This window comes from Mauremys reevesii, linkage group 10 (genome assembly GCF_016161935.1).
Source record: "Mauremys reevesii isolate NIE-2019 linkage group 10, ASM1616193v1, whole genome shotgun sequence".
Classification (NCBI taxonomy): Eukaryota; Metazoa; Chordata; order Testudines; family Geoemydidae; genus Mauremys; species Mauremys reevesii.
Genome location: NC_052632.1, coordinates 32,844,559 through 32,864,192, shown reverse-complemented (window position 1 = coordinate 32,864,192; position 19,634 = coordinate 32,844,559). Strand labels below are relative to the sequence as shown.

Sequence of the window (19,634 nt, the reverse complement as noted above, 5' to 3'; positions counted from 1 at the left end):
CGCTCCCTAGATGCGGAGCAGTGCCTCGATTCCCTGTTGCTCAGCACTCAGCCAAACAATCGGGTGGGGGTTGACAGAGATTGGTGCAGGCTGCGAGCAGGTGGTCACTCGGCGAAGGGGCCCCACCGGGGCTAAGGCTCCAGGAGAGGGGCGGAGGCGGGAGCCTCAGCTGTTCTCTTGGGGGCCCCTGCGGAGCCCAGGGCCCGGGGCAAATTGCCCCCCCACTTGCTCCCTCCCTCCCCGGGCGGCCCTGGTGCTGCCTTCAGCATGTGCGCCATAGGTTGCCTACCCTGGTCTACACGGACACTACGTCACCTTAACTACACTGACAACACCAGGGAGCAAACACCAGAAAAATATCCCAGCTCCAGAAGGCAGTGAATGGAGCAGAACTGAGTGAAACAGGGAGTAAGTTCTGCCTTGCAACCGCAATGGAAAAGGATTCTATGCAAAAAGGGATAGTCCAGAAAAAGGACACTATGATGCATGTGTTTAGAGAAGCTCAGCTTCAGCTGTTAGACAACAAAAAGTTTTCAGTCACCTTTTCCTAAACATACCTACTATTATACTGGGCCTTTATGTTTCCAGTCCGTCTTCAGGAATCTTTCAAGTTATCTCTTTACACAGTTGCTGTTCAACATCTTTAATTTCCTGTTCCTATTCTGTAACAAAATAAACTTGTATTTTATTTTTTTAACGTTTGAATTGTAGCTGTAGTCTTTGCTTTTAAGTATCAGAGGGGTAGCCGTGTTAGTCTGGATCTGTAAAAGCAGCAAAGAGTCCTGTGGCACCTTATAGATTAACAGCATGAGCTTTTGTGGGTGAATACCCACTTCGTTGGATGCATGCTTTTAAGGGGGTGCATAGAGGGATCTACGGAGACATTCTGAGCACTGAGCCGACAGTGGCAGACACTCACACTTTCACACAGTAAGCAGTGAACACTACAAAATGAAGCTCCAAATAAACTCAAAATAGAGAACCAGGTCAACTGTGGTGTGGACATCCTGCTTTTGGACCATGCCGCTGAGCCTCTCCTTCCCTAAAAACCTCTATTTTTAAGGTAAACGCTAACTCAAAAATCTTCATACAGCATTAGACTGTCCTAGCAGGAGAAAAATTATAAGAAGGGAATGGTAATGTAGGAGGGGAAAAGGAGGATATTTCAAATGCTTTGTCATTCCTTTGTTATGTTATGGATAATGAAGGTATTGTCTTGGTCGAAGGATTTTATAATCCTCCTCCCGAAACTGAACCATCTGGTTGTTACATTTTTATTTTCAACCTACAGGTAAATAGGATACATTTGAAGGCAAAAGACTGGAAGAGAGAGGAGTTACAAAGCAAGAATTGGAGTCAGCTGCTCCATACTGATAACTTGTAGGACAGTAAACAGAGCAAAGTGTTAGCTGAGTCTTTTCAGATTAAAGCATTTATAATGCAATTTGTATTATAAGTACTTTAATCTAAAAATTATACAATAAAATGTTTAAAATGCCCCTACCATCAACATATCAGATCATTGAGAAACACTGTCATCTTAATGTTATTGTGTCATAACTCAATTTGTGTGCTCTAGAGAAGAAACCATAAAAAGTGGAAAGCCTATATAATGGCCTGAAACACTACTGCAGTGTTTCTCAACCAGGGGTATGCATACCCCTGGGGGTACAGAGAGGCCTTCCAGGGGGTACTCAACTCTTCTAGATCAAAAAGAACAGGAGTACTTGTGGCACCTTAAAGACTAACAAATTTATTTTAGCATGAGCTTTCGTGAGCTGCAGCTCACTTCTTCTATGCATCCGAAGAAGTGAGCTGCAGCTCACGCTAAAATAAATTTGTTAGTCTTTAAGGTGCCACAAGTACTCCTAAAAGCAACAAAGAATCCTGTGGCACCTTATAGACTAACAGACGTTTTGCAGCATGAGCTTTCGTGGGTGAATACCCACTTCTTCAGATGCAAGTCAAGTACTCCTGTTCTTTTTACGGATACAGACTAACACGGCTGCTACTCTGAAACCTGTCTTCTATATCAGTTTCTCAACCTGGACAGGTTTAGGGGGTTGCAAGTGCAAGGCCAGTATTAGGGGGTACCAAGCAGGGTAATTGCCTGGGGCCCCACACCACAGGGGGCCCAGAAAGCTAAATTACATGCTTCAGTCCCGGGGGGCAGGGCTCGGGCTTCAGACAAGGCTCACAAGTGAAACACGGGCTCAAGTATCACACTGAAATGTAAGTACAATATTTATATTCCAATTGATTTTATAATTATATGGTAAAAATGAGAAAGTGAGCAATTTTTCATTACTAGTGTGCTGTGACACTTCGGTATTTTTATGTCTGATTTTGTAAGCAGGCCATTTTAAGTGAGGTGAAACTTGGGGTATGCAAAACAAAACAGACTCCTGAAAGGGATACAGCAGTCTGGAAAGGTTGAGAGCCACTGCACTACAGGGTCCTCCTGGGGCACTTCCTGCAGAATGAGGTGGAGGTTTTCTTGGTAGAAGAAAGGTTTTGTAGCGCCAATGTTTTGTACTGCAGAGAGCCAGGCCTGAGGCTCGCCTGCTGTCTCTGGGGGACTGGCTTGGTCACCGCTGAAGGGCTAACCTCAGGGTTGGGTGCTGGGCCCTGTGGTCTCCGCAGGGCAGCCAGGCCTTGGGGCCCGGCCGCCCGCCCTCTAAGGAAGGGGTGCCCAGTGGCTAGCCAGCCATCCCCGGAGCACGCCACTGGTGTGGGGCGGCTGGGATCAGGCCGCGGGGCCTGGGGTTGTGCCCACCGCTCCGTCCTGTCTGTGGGCAGCTGCAAGCGGGACTTCAGGCGGGCTAACGGGCTCCATATCGTAGCGCAAGTCCCGGGCAGGCGGCAGGACTCACGCGGAGGAAACGGGGAGAAAAGCGCTCGGGTTCCCGCCACTCTCCAAGACAGAGAATCACCGAGCCCCGCCGTAGGCGGGAGAAAAGCTCCACGTGAACCATAGAGTACAGACCACCACGCTTCTTGCGCGCCGCCTCCCTGAAGCGGAAGTCGGACTATGAGCCCCGATTCGCTGCCGTGGCCCGACAGGCCCGCCCCGTTCGCTGCTCAGTCAGTCGAAGGGTACTTCCGGTTGGGGAGACAACATGCCTGTGAGTTGTTTTGTTTACAATGTTGGGACCCGGAGCGAATCAGCTTGGCAGCCCCCTGAAGGGTGGGGTGAGGGGCCTCAGACTGCGGCCAAGGGAATGTGCCCCCCTGCCACAGCCCTGTGTATGGGACCCAGCTCCAGGGGCCCGCAGTGCGGGCCGCTCGCGGGCAACCCTCCCCTCGTGACCTGGATAGGTGTGACGCGGGGGGCCGGGGGAATTCTCCTGCCACTGCGCTGGGCGGGAGGGACACTGGGGAGGGGGCGCGCCCACGTGACGCGAACGGCACTGCGGGACGGAGTAACTGACACCCGTGGAATTTTGGAGGGAGGGAGTCGGCGACGTTAGCAGGGCGCCCGCGTGCTCACGGGAGCCTGGGGGCGCCGAGTGCCTTTCGCACGTGCCGGGACGCCCGTTACAGGCGTCTCACGTGGGATTCTCAGAATATAGCAGCCGAGCTCCAATCTCCAAGGCCTGCCCTGTATTGGGGTCTGTTAACCCAGGGGGCTGACTGCTGAGCCTGCCCCCTTCTGCCCTGTAGTGGGACCTGTCCAAATCCCTTTTCGTGCCCTCGTCCTCTTCCTGTATCTTGAGAGTGGACTGTCTCTGCCAGGAGGGAGTCCAGGTAGGGGGTGTTGCATCTCATCCTGCTCTAGTGAAGACAAAGTTTAGTCATTCAAGTCAAGGACAGGAGGATTGAGCTCCCTTTTCATTTCTGCTCTGGTAACATGGAGGACACTTGTTTGCACTTTGGGAGGGTTGGGTTCTTAATTGGTTTAATCTGTTCTGAACTATCAGATTACCAGGTGGCAGCTGTGGGGCTGTCTTTTGAAAAGCAGTTCAAGGAACAATCAATCACATGGTACTGGGCTTGGCTTATTGGCTGCACTCCAGCTACCTTGAGCTAGCTCAGTGGCCTAGGTTTTAGGAGTTTTCTTTAATCATCGGTTCTATTATGCATGTTTTTAGCGGCTTTGTTTCTTCCATGCATTCCTGTTTCGTTTGTGTAGAAATGCTGCTTCTAGCAACCCACTTAGCCTTTCCAGTGATGGCAGCCTGATGTTTTCACACTGATTTTAGACACCGAGAGACTGTAGAACGGGAAATTCCTTTCTGAAACAAACTATCCAGAAATCATTGCCAGTTTTCTTTATTCCACTGCTCACATCTGATTTTTTTTAGTCAAGAGTGATTAATTCATTCATGCAGCTAGCTCAATATTGTGAGACATTGCATTGGTAAGAATGATGTAATAGTGTGTGTCCTAGTATAGTACATGTTCTATTACATTACAATAAGAAGCATCTCCAAAGGTAATGATGGTATTGCAGCTGCTTCTAACACACAAATGCTTGCATATGTTGTGGTTTCGTTTTAATGCACTGGAATTTGCGCATTAATATGCATATACTAACTAGGAACAAAACAGCAGCATAACATCAACAGGAAGTCTCCTATCCAACTGATGTAACTGGATTGAGCAGTATTTACCATCCAATACCATGACTTACCCTTTTTTTTGCTATTAACTCTAGTTGGATAGAGACATAGCACATCCATCTCTAGAGGAGGAGAAGAGAAAGCACAAAAAGAAACGTCTGGTGCAGAGTCCAAATTCCTACTTTATGGATGTAAAGTGTCCAGGTAAATATTTAAGCGCTTTACCCTTTCACTATGCATAACAGTAATGAAACTTCTATTTAGTGAAGAGTGATAACAAAAGGTCAATGAAATGTCATTCCTAATTGTGATGTAAACCTGCTATAAAAGGGAACATGGGTGTACTTTCTGTGCTCCAGTAAAGATGGTTTGATATTTTTTTTCAGAACACTTCTGTTTGCTTCTTATATTAGAAATATCAGGATTTCACTTGTTTTTGCCAGAAGACTGACTTGGGAGCTCTCTTATGCTTCAGGCTCTTAATTTTTCTTCCAAATGTATATTAAAAGTTTGAGTGAAATGGATGGGGTTTTGGCAACGAAAACCAGCCTTTTGTTCTGGTGACTCAAAATAGGAGAAACTCTTAGCTGTACTTTTGTTAATCTTCCATTATTCCAAATGCACTCGTGGTACTAATAATGGGAGTATGAATGTAAGCTAGTTCTTGGCATTTTAATCAGTCATATCTAATTCTGCCCAGATGGAGTCATAATAGTGAGAGATTAACTAGATACTGTAGACAAGGCTTGATTCAGTAACACAATTATGTGCCATCCTAGAGTAACTTGTATTGTTGTAGGCCAGGGGTTGGCAACCTTTCAGAAGTGGTGTGCCGAGTCTTCATTTATTCACTCTAATTTAAGGTTTTGCGTGCTGGTAATACATTTTAACATTTTTAGAAGGTCTCTTTCTATAAGTCTATAATATATAACTAAACTATTGTTGTATGTAAAGTAAATAAGGTTTTAAATTTTTTTAATAAGCTTCATTTAAAATTAAATTAAAATGCAGAGCCCTCCGGACCAGTGGCCAGGCCTGGGCAGTGTGAGTGCCACTGAAAATCAGCTCACGTGCCGTCTTCGGCATGCATGCCATAGGTTGCCTACAACAGGGGTAGGCAACCTATGGCATGCAATGTCCAACTGCTAATATCAGGCACTTTTAAATTTAATTGTCTAGTATCTTGCAGTTGCCAACTTTTTGTTGGAGGAAGGTTGTAAACCAAATAAATGCAGACTTTGCTATGTCTCTTTAAACATTTAACCTGGGTCACTTTAATGAAGTCTACCAATATTCCCTTTTAGGATGCTACAAGATCACCACGGTGTTCAGCCATGCTCAGACAGTGGTTCTGTGTGTTGGGTGCTCAACTGTGTTGTGCCAGCCTACTGGAGGAAAGGCCAGGCTTACAGAAGGTAAGGGAGTATGTTTAATAATTAAGCCAGTTTTATTCCTTTTGAAGGCTGTGCATTAATATACTTGCAAAGTGCTAAAGCTTTAATTTTCTCTGTGGCTTAAAAACCAAAGACTGAAAATTAACAACGTTCTTCAAATCCCTCTGAAATGAGTGTGTGTTTGAGAAGTGTTGATTTCTGGTAAATTGGGAGCTGGATTGCAACTGTATATGCAGCTCATCTTTTTTGTATTATATAAGGGCGGTGTAACTAAACCAGTATTCATCAAATACTGTATAAATTAAACACCCTGAATAGGCTTTAATGATTCCCTATACTCTGAGTTGTAATTCCTTTCAGATTAACAGTAATGGAAAGCATATGGCCAAAGTTTATAGTATGGTTCATTTACTTCTGAACCTGAAGCTTATGAGGTTTAAATCCCTGGGTCACACGTTCACTGTTATGTTGTGGGGTACTGCTGTCAGATTAAAACAGTCTCAGTTTGCCCTCTCCCCCTAGTATCAGCAAGATTCCTTACTTAACATTCCCTGGGATTAAAATTTGTTTTTGTTAAACTATAGTTGAGTAAATGATGGCGGCTCTGTTTGCATAGATAACTGGGGTAGAACCAGTGTTTAACTTGTTACTATTCAAGTGTAGCAAAATGCTTAAGATATGAAAAGTGGTATAAAAAAAACCCCATGAGGTTATATTTAATCTCTTTTTGGAAAAGTATGCATTAAAAGTTGATTTCTGGGTTATACTTTTCAGTGGTAAAACAGTCCAACAACTGTGGATATATAGGTATTAAATAGTAGTGATGCATCTATGTACATTCACAGAAGAGTTTACAAGAGTGCAGGGTGCCTGGAATAAGGCTGCTGGCTGACCAAGCTACAGAACAACCCACCCTTGCCAGATAAGTCACTGCAATTTAGGGTGTTAGCCATTGGAGGAGAGAGCAGGAGATCTGCCTTTAAAAAGATGCAAAGTTAAGCTTTCAATGGCATAGGCATAAAGCCCCTCTCACTGCACATTGAGATATAAAAATGTAGCTATGTCATTATTATAATCAGATTAGGCCTGATCTGAAATGCTAATTTTTCACTTTAATGTCCTGTAGAGAAAAAGTAAATTAAACCCATTATTTATGTAAACTCAGCTACAGAAATGGCAAGGGCAATAGGATGTTCTCAGGGTTGGCTCCTATAACAACTTAAGGACTATCCCAGTTTGATATCCTTTTATGTGATTTGTTTACAGGTTGCTCATTTAGAAGAAAGCAGCATTGAATGCTCCCTTTGCCAACATGACTCATGCTATATGCTCCTGGAAGCCTTATCTGTTCAAAAATGTCGGTTAATCTAACAAGTTAATTGTTCAACTTTGTAAGAAACACTAGCGGTTACCTGGTGGGTTTTTTTTCCCCCCAATAAAACGTCTTAATGTGCAGATTTTTCCTAGAAGTCTATGGGTAATTGAGCTCTATTTTTATAGCTTTTTATTACTGTATTTTGAATGGGTGATGCCATTCCACACAAGAATTGGAACTTAAGACTTGCTGCACACTGTTTTGTTAATTATAAACTGAGTAATCACCACTGCTATATCAGCTATAGAAATGAAAGGCAAGTGCCAGTGCACTTACAAATGGAGACTGCTGTAGGAATACATTTTGTATATTTAAGCTTTTTTTTTTTTTTAATGCCACTGCTGTGAGACATGGGGTTAAAATTGCTAGATGGGTATATAAAAACAAACATTTTTCCACAGGAAAACTAGAAAGCATTCTCTATGTATAGGGGATATGGTATATGAACAAATACCTATTAGACAGCAAACTATTAGAGAGCTGTGAATGGCATCAAGTCACAAGGAAATGAATAACATTCAATTAAAAAAATTAGTTCCATGCAGTGACAGGGTTAATCTAGAAAATAAAGTATCTTGGTATAATGCTTGTTAAGTCTAGTACATTGCTCTTAAATAGGTTTTATCCTGTTATGAGACCATGAACTAGCATTTTAAAGTCTGAAAAGATATTATGCATAACAATTACCCAGTTCACCTGAGCAAGAAAAAAAATTGGTTGGCTTTTGTTTTTAAAAGGACTGCTTCTCTTTCTAAATTGCCGTGGAATACTAACAGAATTGACATTTCAGTTATTTCTTTACATGGTAAGCCATGTAAACAGTGCATTCTTAAATCTGTATCTTAAGAAGAATAATTTTATAGTAATGTCTTGATTTATATGTAAACAGAACTTTTTTTCAAAATTGCACAAATTAAGTACGTCTTCTCGTCATTTGGCTGGCATTGGAAATTTTCTTTCCCAATTTAAACTGTATTCTTTTGTGGTAAGAGCATGTCAGCTTAAAATCAATAAAGAATGCTTGATACTGTATTTGCATCAGTTTGTGAGATGTTTTACTGCACTTAGAGAGTGAGCATGAATTTAGTGTCCATCTCTTCATTTAAAAAAAATTCTTAGTATGTATGTGTTTTTCCTAAAGGTGCAAAGTGGCTTGTGTCAGTTGGTAGAATATGTAATAGTTATGTAGGGATCAAGTGACTTTAAACCATATTGAGATTTCATGACAAACACAGGATAACTTAAGAGCAAAGTAACAAGTCAGATTTGATGTGTCATTCAAATTGCCCTAGGTTGGCTAAACACTACCCACAGATTGTTAGAAATGCCAATGAGGCAAGACAGACAATTCTTTCTAGATATAAGCACAAGCTAAAATTAGTGTTTGATACCCTTTTCACATGAGATTTTAAGAAAACACGGAATAACTAAGTACTGCCAAACCAGAGTAGCTGAATAACCCATCTTGTCATTGTCTAATCCTGGCTGTTGGCAGTAGCTTAAATGAGATGTAAACTCGGTAATGCTTCCATATAGGGAAATTACATCAACCAGTGATTCTGATTTACCTTCAAGAACGCCTTTTTTTTAAAAAATAAAAAAAAATAAAAGCAATCAGACACAATACCTCCACAGTGAGGTAAGTATCCAAAAGTATGTTCTTTTTGGATAGAGAAAGTCTGCAACTGCTATACTGTACACTGGTAAAATGTTCTCACTAGTAGCTTTGATTGCTAAAAGTGTTTTCAAACTTATTTCTTGCCATGAATCTTGCTTTCATACCCATTTCAAATATCTACATTGGGGTGTTTCCTATCACTAGTGCTGTATGCTCTGTGGTGGTCTTAGCAATATGCTTGGGTTTTTACACGTTATATTATATCTTTATCTGATCCAGTGAAATGTTTAGTGAGTTTGTTTTTCCTAAACCCCCTCCCCACAACCAAAAAACCCTTACTTTTAAGAACGATTAAACAAAGATCACTATTTCGGAGTATTTATATGACAACGAAAAAAATAAAACAACGGCATGTTAGGGTAAAAGTTTTACCTTTTAGTGTTTCTGCATTTAATAGCTCATACACTATCTGTTCATGAACCCTGCAGGAACTAAGCCATCCAGGGCAAACAACTCATGTTCTGTTTATGAAACAGTACAGATTTATGCTATTGCGCAACATTTATCAAGTCACTGTAAGAGCGTTCCTACTGGATATATTTTTCCATCAGTGTTAAGATTTAGGTTAAAAATTACATTAACTGATTTTGACAATACAGACATGTCAAAGTAGCTCCTGGCTACGTTAGAAGTAACCCAATCCTCAGCTTCCATGAGCATTTTTTTCCAACATTTGGTAAATTAAAAAAATTGTTGAATAGACCTAATACTGATATAAAAATACAGTTTTGGTCAGCCAAGAAGCAAACTCGCTTAGCACAAAACAAATAGTTAAACAATAAAAACTCATTTTATTAAAGGCATAAAATAACTAACTATAATCATGAAAACACTAGACAGGCATTTACATTTAATTAGCAGAATTGTCAGCGGTTTACACAGATTCCTAAATATCACAGATCTATAATAAAATAGATGTCTTGGTATGTCATATCTCAAACTATAACATAGGAGAAATGTGAAAGCAGCACTGACATGGTATTTCTCCATATGGTAGAAGTCAAATCTCTGAAATTAATGTTAAGAGTGGTGGTAGGGTTAGGGACAGGCAAGCCAATCAATATTCTCTCAGCTACTGCCTGTAGTATCCTGACCCTTCAGGCAGAGAAACAGAATTGCTAAGCAGTGCTGTGGCACCTGCATCAGTGTTAAGAGATTCATTTTGGAGCAACTTTTGTGTTTAAGGTTTTGACTAAGGGTGAGGGCATGCTCCTGCAAAACCAGATATAATCTGGAGAAAGATGTACATATCCAACGTTTTTCCTGTATTGCAACCTCATGAAGAAATACATCACCAGTGAAGTATGCAAGCACAGGGGCTAAAAGAATGCTAGCCAAGCTCTGCAATATCAACAGCAGCAGTAGCATTGTGAGTAGCTAACTACATGTGGCGGGGAGTTCAGTGCTTTTTTTTGGGTACACCAACCTGAAGCTCTGTGCACAATATACAGGAAGAAAAAAGTGTACTTAAATTCCTTTAACTCACTATTAATACTAAAACAGTATTCTGGATTACAGGTGTACAGCTTTATCAAAATCCATTAAAATTAAGCAAAACATTTGCTAAAATAAATGAATTAAGACCATACTTTAAATGTTACAAAAAACCCACAACTTGAACTATGAATTAATGTAGTTTCATTTTCCATTCTGTACACCTAAAATCCAGATTGTTGCATTGTAATCACAACTCAAAAAATGAGAATACAGAAGATCTACTATTATAGCAAGTCTTCATCATGATCATATTCTGCAGATTGCTTTTGAGCCTGTGAACACTTGGCCATCTCTAAATAAATTTTACATTAGAACAAAAGGAACATGGGTGATGCCTCAACTCTGCATTACCCATACAGTCATGCATATTTAAATTATATGCATGTTGTGCCACCTTTCCATTTGCTCAAACTTCAGTAAGTGTATATATTAAATGATAAAACATTTCAGTTCTTGTAAAATTCCTGATTATTATTATTATTATTATTATTATTATTTTTAAATAGAGGGCACACAATGGCCTTGTCACTGAAGAAGGAAGACAAGACTGGCTACAAAGCCAGTATCAAAAATTGTTTTGCTGGTGACAAGTTTAACCAAAAGATGCACATGAAAGGAACAAAGTTAATAGATTTAAGCAGTTCTTGCACTCCAAGAAACTCAATCTGGGCTAAATATGTTAAATTTGTAGGGGAAACTAAGAACTTGACACATCTACAGTAAAAAAAAAGGATTAAAAATAATGATAATGTAAAAACAACAAAAAAAGGTGATAAGGAGATACATAAAATATGTCCTTGTCTACAAGGTTTTATGGGAATTTTAGACAAGTTTTTCTGTTAGAAAGTATAACCAAAATTATTTAAAATTAAGAAAAAATAAAGTAGTAGGAAGCCTTTTGTAACCGTTTTAATTAAACAATAGAATAACCTGCCAAAAAGAACATAATTGCCCATACTGAAGATATTCAGGTCAAAACTAGATTAAAGAGGACTCTGAAACACTGTAGATTATTTTTAAGTGAGGATGACTAAATACTAAGCAGAGATCATTTAGCTAATTTTCTTTAGTGTCCTTATGGAAAGAGGAAAAGAGAAGAGACCCTCCACAGCCATTATGCAGCACCCTTAGGTGCTGGATCCCTGATTCAATATTCCTTGTGCCTCTACAGCAAAGAAATGAGATTTCCTTTGGAAAGCTCTCAGCATCACTTCTTGCTCATCCAGAGGGGATTACCATTGAGCAGAGTTGTCTGCACAGCACAGCTTCTGAATTGGGAAGTGAGAGATACTCTGGGTGTGATCTTTCTCCTCTTGAAGTCAATGGGAATTTTGATATTGACTTCAAGAGTAATCTCTCTTGATTTTGCTCATTATATAGAATATTTTAATTCTGATCCAACACAAAAGAGTAAAGGAATACCACTGGGCCAGCAGGCTGGCTTCACTTATTTGTTTTGTGCCCAGTTAGAATAGAAAAGCAGTCCTCTAAAAGATGAAAAATCAGCTTAACTCACCATGCTAAGTTTCATCTTTTTCTAATTTTGAACAGGAACTTGAGAGTTACAACTCTGCTAAAAACATGCTTCTGCTGAAATCTAGTGTGCATCCTCAGCCTGGGAGCAACTTCAGTTTAATTTCAGTGGGGTTTGTTTTTGGACAGAAGTACAAAACTTTGTATTCAATGTTTTTTAAAAAGCGAAATCTCTATTTTTAAAGTGACTGTTCAAAAATACTGGTGAACACAACTTTGGCCAGCATGAATGTGAAAAATGTAACATGGCAATAAACGAAGTCAAGTCTTGCATTTTCTTATTATTTGATTCTATACAAGTTTTCCTTACTTTTACTACATTTAAGGAAACTATTTGCTAATACAAAAATGTCTAGAAGACAAGAGTAAACATCACCCTCTTTCTGGTAAAGGCCAACAATAATATTTATTGATCTCGACTGGTCAGTACCTTGGCTTGATATGAAAAAACATTGCTACAACATTGGTGATTTGCAAAATAACTTCTCTTGGAAGGTCTTTTCCCCCCTTTTCCATAAATTAGCAACTATATAGCTACTTCCCTGAGCGAAGACTTCCAAATGCACTAAAATGTAGCACCACTAACAAAAGTCATATAGGTTAATTTCTTTACAATCTGATGCATTCTCTCAGAAATGTGTATTCCTAGCAATCTTGGAGCTCACATGTACCCTTATGTTTTGTTTTTTTAAAACTTTGTTCCTATTTCAATACAACAGTACAGTTATTCAGACCTACCCTATATTTTAATCAAAGTATCATGCCAATTTGTCTTTATCAAATTCTTTTGCAATCTTTAAGGCAGTGCTGTTGAGGGAAACTGACTGCATATTACAAATAATGTTAACAACTACTCCTCTGGGAGGTGTCACTAACCCACTGTTTATAACCTCAGAGTCCAACTCTTCAGGAAGAATAAGCAAGACACTGCTTGCACCAACTGCTCCACCAGTATGGGAGACGTAGTGTCGCTGCTGTCTGCAAAAACCATATTCTTGCTGTTTCTCCACAACAACCCAACCCATTGCATATTTACCATCCTTATCCCATGATGCCTCAGTGTTTGGCACTGGGGTCCACATCATTGTAATAGTGTCTGGTTTGAGGTAGCCAGGAAGAAGTTTGTTGGCACTGTTTTTAAACTGTCCAACCTGATAACTGTACAGCAAGGCATTTCCAAATTTCAGGAGGTCACCCGCTGATGAAAGAAAGCCACCACCAGCCCACTTGTAGGAGTTGTCCACATAGGGTGCATTTACGAGCCGTCCTTTTTTGTTGCAAACATAACACCTAGAATTAAACAAGAAAGTTTTACTTGTCACCCATAAATAAAATGGAAATAATAATCTTTTAATTTTCTAGGTTATAATAAAAGCAAAACAGTGATGGGACAGCGCACTCTCAAGACACTGTGCAATTCAGTGCCATTTTAATACTGGGAGTTGTAATTGTCATGTACTAGGGACCAGTTCAACACTCTGGATTTCTGATGCCATGGAGTTTACAGCTATCAGAGATTAAAAACAGCTTGAGAATTCAGGATACAAAAACACACCAAAACTTGCTCACCTTCCACAAGCCCAGAAAACCCTAAAAGCAGCAGGACATTGTTCTGCAGCCCAGACAGAAAACGGAGAAATCCTGCAGTAAGATTCTGTAGGGCAATGTAGGAGATTGGTTAGAGGAAGGATAAAGTATGTGGCTTGTAGTTCAATACATATTTGTGTGCATAAAGGCAGTAAATGCACAGTGAGAGTAAATTCTGCTAAAAATGGATCTCAGGACTCTTGCTCTGATAGTCTTACCCAGTGGCTGCTATTTGTCCCCAAGAGCATGTGTTTCATAACAGACAAAAGGACAGAGAGTACTAAACTTTGTTCAACATCAGTGTGCTCCATACACTGCAAACTCACTTTAGGGATGCATTTAAAATTACTAAAACCTAAGTTCTAATCACCTTCAGAGTCTGCAATCCACAAAAGCAAGTCACACCAAATATGGCTTACTCCTTTTTTCTAACCCAGGGCTTCTCTACATTACCCACTGGATTGATGGGCAGCGATCCATCCAGCGGGGGTCGATTTATTGTGTCTAGTCTAGACACGATAAATCGACTGCTGAACACTCTCCCATTGACTCCGGTACTCCATCAGCCGAGAGGCATAGGCAGAGTCCACGGGAGAGCATCAGCTGTCAACTTACTGCAGTGAAGACACCACGGTAAGTAGATCTAAGTACGTAGCTGAAGTCGCATAACTTAGATTGATCCCCCCGCCCCCAGTGTAGACCAGGCCTAAATGTACCATGCCTCGGCTTAGCAATACTGATAGAAGTGTGTCATGGAGCTGCCTGAAGCTGGGGGTGTCCTGTGAAGTGAGCATGCCTAATTCAAAGTCCAATTAATATTGGGCTCACATGCCACAAAATAAATCAAAAGGCTCTCACTGACCTAAAAGAGAAGAGTGGTCAGAATTAGCCCCTGACAAAGCCTGGCTTTGTGGGCTAAGGCAGAGTGAAGATCCTTTCTTCTGCTTCACCAGAACTGCCATCTGATAGCAGCCAGTCCTTATCATCTGGCCTGCTGATCCCTGATCGGCCTTTGCCTGCTCCCAGCCTTCCAACTGCAGAGAGGAAAACAACTTGCTGGTTCCGCCAGCAGCTGACTGGGGGAGGCCTTTCTAAACAACTGGAGGTCCCAACTCATTGCCCTTCTTTTCCTAGGGCAGGTTGTACCAAGGCAGTGAGGTCTCTGGCAGCAGGCAGCAAATGCCTGATACACCCGATCGCAGAAAGTTATAGATTAAAAGAAACTCCTGAACAGCACCAGCCAAAGAATTAGCCAGTTGCAGCAGGTATTCAGCCAGAGAGAAAGACCAGAGTCCTTGCAGCAGTTTTTACTCTAGACATTCTCTTCCCTGAGCCAACTGATTGTTTGCTCCAACCCTCCACACCCATGCCTCCCTCACAATTTCTAGACCTGACTACCTCCACCTGCCTTCCATGTTCCTTTTATCCTTCCCAGCAATTTTCCCCTCTCTTCCTTTGCATTTCCATTTAACTGATCGCCTAACGAATCCCCAACAAAACATTTAAAGAAACCCAATCCCTTAACTGCCCTCCCCCTCAAAAATCACGGAACTAATAAGATGTTTGCAAACCATCCCTGTTCATTTGTACTTTATATCCCTTTCCCTAATGCTTTTTCAGTCTTGTCTATTTAGGTTGTAAGCTCATTAAGACAGGAACCATCTCTCTAGGTATGTGCAGTGAGTGCCTAGCACAAACTGTTCACTGTTAACCTCTAAGTCCTATTGTAATACAAATAAATAATAAAAAGTTAAACCTAGAACTTTAAACAGAACTTAAAGCCTACTGTAAAAGCCAAGATATAGAAGCAACAAGGGAATCTGGAAATAGCCCCGTGAGTAAATGTTACTCTGTTACCCAGGGTTTTCAGAACCCAAAGCCGTGGTAACTTAACTGTTTCACTCCAGGCGGTGTCAGAAATAAATCAATGGGAACACAGTGCTTCTGGCTGATGAAAGACTAATACAAGTAAGCATGCTCTTATCTAAAGCTATAATTTATTAGATTAAAGCACACACAGACATAAGCAATAGGTTTAGAACATCCCAAATAATTACCTACAATCTGAGATGGTATTGAGCAATTAACTAGAGATCTGCAATGGCTGGTAGCTTCTCCGCCAAGGAGTATGGTATCAGGAAAGTGTCTCAGGATAGCTTCAGAGGACTGCTCCAAAGTACACTATTATCTAGTCTTTTTATAACTAACTTTTACAAAACACACAGCCCATAGTGCTACCCCTACTGGGTCATCACCTCTCCTGACTTCAATAAACTACTCATCCACAAACATTGCTAACAATCTTAGTCATATAAGCTTCTATATGAAAGGTGCCCAAACTCAAGATAGCCATCCACTTATTTTCTTTCAGTCTCAATTTGTTGACTCTTTTCTCCCCTCCTCCCGTTCTGATTAGCAGACACTGCAAGCCCGCAGTTAGTTTTGACCTTGCCTCCAGAAGCCCTACTTGTTCAAATTAATCCTCAACTATGTGGTGTTCTATTTTATTAATTCACGGTGGCTGAATGCATACAATAAGGTTGCAAATTAGCTTGATCAAAATCTGGGGTACACACCCCAAATTTGGGGCAACAGTTTAGCTGTTTTTCCTTACATGACCCTTTATCCATACAAATTGCAACAGAGAAGGAAATTAACCTACCAGACAAGCAATCATATTCTAGCATGCTGGGAAAAGCAAAACAGAGCGGAGAAAGGCTGTTTTCGAGGATGTCACAAGATTTTCCTGCCTGAAGACCACAGACCAGACAACCTCATACAATGTGACAAAACATCCCCCAAAAAGAGCACGTGGGAGCAGATCTGAATGTGACCCCCTTCATATTCAGACCCCAAGGACTGAGACTAGAGTCTGAACTCACCCATGAGAATGCACAGACCAAAATGTCCAGTGGCCACATCCGGCAATACAAGCATCCACAGTGAGTTTTACAGGTTTTGTGCAAATGGATTGAACTCAACTCCTAATTTTTAGCACGTTGTACTGAATGTCCCCACTGATCAGTTGTTGAATGGTTTGAAAAGCGGGCCCCGCCTCCTATCTGAACACTCCAGTCTGGTTTCTTCTCTTTTTAAGGTCCTTGAGGTTCCTCCCCATAGTATTGGGCCAGCTCTGGCTGATATAACACCCCAGAATGCTCAATTCTTGAGATAGACAAGGTGGGTGAAGTAATATCTTTTTACCTGGAACTGATACAGCTACAACACCACATACAATTCTTGTCATGTTAATACTACCACAGAACCAGCAGAGGGGATCATGTACATACTTTTTAAGCTGTATGATATGGCTCTGACAAGTTACTTTTACAGCAGAAGGAAAAAAAATTACATATAAAAAGATGATGTATTGCAAAACTAAAGAACAATGGGAAAGGGCACTGTGACACAAATTCAGGAGGCAGAGAACCAAAAAAGTAGTTACTAGTTGTTCAATCTGCTGCTGTTTTTCAGTCCCATTATAGGGCTATTCAGAGCATACTGCTAAGATCAAAGAATTAGGTGACCTTCACCTAAAACTTAGGAGCTATGTCCATCAGGGATGTAAAAAATTCACACCCCTAAGAGACGTAGTTAAATTGACCTATGCCCCAGTGAAGACACTGCAAGGTTGATAGAAGAATTCTTCCACTGACCAACCTACCACCTCTTGGGGGGGTGGATTTACTACAGCGACGGAAAAAACCCTTCAACTGCTGTACCAAGTGTCTACACTACAGCTCTAGAATGGAACAGTGGCAGTGCTGCCACTATACTGCTTATAGTGTAGACTTCTCTCAGAGAAATAAGGGATGCGAGAGAATCAGTAGGTTATCCAGTGCATCTTCCTTGCCAGTGCAGGACTGCTTCTCAGACCATGTTCACTACCATTTTGCCTAGCTTTAAGTGTTTCAGGTGATAGGGTTCCCACCAGTTACTTTGGGAGACTATTCTACAGCCTAATGTAGTTGCCGTAAGTGGTTTAACCAACAGCAGCCACAAACCAGAGGAAAGCAACAGGAAACCTTCTGTACTTTCTCCGACAAGAAGTATTACTGCAGAACAAAGCCAAAGCGATCCACATGTAACGCTGGACAGATGAGACACCCCCCCCAGGCCAGAAGGTACAACAAATAATACTGGGGAGGAGACTCCGGCCATTAAGAGCACAGGCTGTACTTGTGATGGTGCTGCACCAAGTTCTCTGGGAAATACTGTGCCTGATGTCTGCACCAAAGAAAATGACTGACCTGAACTTTCATAAATGAATCAGAGTAGGAACACAGAATGTGAGAGTATGTATGAAGGGAACCTCTCCATTGTGATGAAAGAATTGGAATGATGCAAGATGGAATATGTGGAATCTCAAAGCTATGTTGGAAGGGTAAGGATCATTTAAAGACGATGGATGGATATGCAGTGGACTACTCAGGATTCAAGAAAACGAGAGAAAATGGGGTCACATTAATCTCATCCAAGTGTGTGCTTGGATATAATCCACTCAGTGAAAGAATCATTAAAATTTGTCTTTGAGCAAACCCAGTCAGTCTTTCCATCAAACCGGTTTACACCCCTACACAAGTTGATGACAATGTGATTAATGAATTCCATAAAGGACTCAACACTCACTAAAACATCAAATAAAGATATCACCCTTGTAACTAGCGACCTGAATGTAAGCAATGGAGCTGTAGGCTCTCAAAGTAGTAATGGAAAACAATGGTCTGGGTTCACAAAGTGAGAAAGGAAGACATTTAGCTGAATTCTGCTGCTCTAATCCAGTGGTTCACAACCTGTCCAAACAACTGTACCCCTTTGAGGAGTCTGATTTGTCTTGTGCTCACCCAAGTTACACCTCACTTAAAAACATACAAACTCTGACATAAAAATACAGAAGTGTCACAGCACTATTACTGAACAATTGCTTACTTTCTCATTTTTACCATATAATTATAAAATAAATAAATTGGAATACAAATATTGTACTTACATTTCAGCATATACACCTCTACCCCGATATAATGCTGTCCTCGGGAGCCAAAAAAATCTTACCGCATTATAGGTGAAACCGCGTTATATCGAACTTGCTTTGATCCGCCAGAGTGCACAGCCCCGCCCCCCCGGAGCACTGCTTTACCACGTTATATCCAAATTCATGTTATATCGGGGTACAGGTGTAGTGTACAGAGCAGTATAAACCTATGATTTTAGTTTGTACTGACTTCGCTAGTGCTTTTTATGTAGCCTGTTGTAAAACTAGGCAAATATCTAGACGAACTGATGTACCCTCTGGAAGACCTCTGAGTGCCCCAGGGGTACATGTACCCCTGGTTGAGAACCACTGCTCTAATCATCTGGTCATTACAAAAAAATATCTTCATCCAGCATCCTAGATGTTTGTACACATGGAGATCATCTGATAACACAAAATTAAATCAGCTGTTTAATGATACAGCAACAGTGAGTGTGGTTTGTGGGTCAGATTATCAGCTGCTAGCCTCAAACACAAAATTAAAATTACAAAAGACACCTCTTAACCAACCTCAGATATGCTGATGGTATGATACTCTTTGCTACAATCACCGATGCAATGCAATAAATGTAAAAAGAAGTAGTATGGAATATGGACTATTCCTGAATTCAACAAAATTATGTACATTGACATGACGACTAAGAAAAACAGGATGCAAGCAAAAAAACCAGGAGTACTTGTGGCACCTTAAAGACTAACAAATTTATTTAAGCATGAGCTTTCGTGAGCTACAGCCCACTTCTTCGGATGCATAGAATGGAACACACAGACAGGGGATATTTATACATACAGAGAACATGAAAAGGTGGAAGTATGCATACCAACAGGCAGAGTCTAATCAATTGAGATGAGCTATCTTAGCAGGAGGAAAAAAACTTTTTGAAGTGATAATTAAGATGGTCCATAGAAGGTGTGAGGAGAACTTAACATAGGGAAATAGATTCAATTGGTGTAATGACCCAACCATTCCCAGTCT

The 19,634-nt window shown here is 40.9% G+C and overlaps 2 protein-coding genes across 7 annotated transcripts in view; one reads left to right on the top strand and one right to left on the bottom strand.

The window, feature by feature from the left end:
• The first annotated feature begins 2,988 nt into the window (after positions 1-2,988).
• On the top strand, positions 2,989-7,411 carry RPS27L (ribosomal protein S27 like). Of its 4 annotated transcripts, none has more exons than XM_039493443.1 (4): positions 2,989-3,125; positions 4,658-4,766; positions 5,867-5,977; positions 7,223-7,411. In XM_039493443.1, the coding sequence occupies exons 1-4, from the start codon at positions 3,120-3,122 to the stop codon at positions 7,249-7,251; spliced, it is 255 nt and encodes an 84-aa protein (XP_039349377.1). In that variant the 5' UTR covers positions 2,989-3,119; the 3' UTR covers positions 7,252-7,411. The 4 variants fall into 4 exon arrangements, with proteins under 4 accessions (XP_039349377.1, XP_039349379.1, XP_039349378.1 ...); XM_039493445.1 differs by lacking the exon at positions 2,989-3,125 and adding an exon at positions 3,448-3,845; XM_039493444.1 differs by lacking the exon at positions 2,989-3,125 and adding an exon at positions 3,450-3,747.
• A 2,364-nt stretch (positions 7,412-9,775) lies between these two features.
• The window catches only part of LACTB (lactamase beta), a 32,672-nt gene continuing 22,813 nt past the window's right edge, over positions 9,776-19,634 (bottom strand). For all 3 annotated transcript variants that reach the window (XM_039492505.1, XM_039492504.1, XM_039492506.1), the window contains one exon: positions 9,776-13,329. In XM_039492505.1, the coding sequence (XP_039348439.1) occupies positions 12,798-13,329 (532 nt within the window). In that variant the 3' untranslated portion in view covers positions 9,776-12,797. The remainder of the gene's footprint in view (positions 13,330-19,634) is intronic.

Excerpts from the sequence above, each read along its gene's own strand:
- RPS27L (XM_039493443.1), top strand. Across the intron at positions 4,767-5,866 it reads TATGGATGTAAAGTGTCCAG|GATGCTACAAGATCACCACG; the intron begins GTAAATATTTAA and ends ATTCCCTTTTAG. Across the intron at positions 5,978-7,222 it reads AAAGGCCAGGCTTACAGAAG|GTTGCTCATTTAGAAGAAAG; the intron begins GTAAGGGAGTAT and ends ATTTGTTTACAG.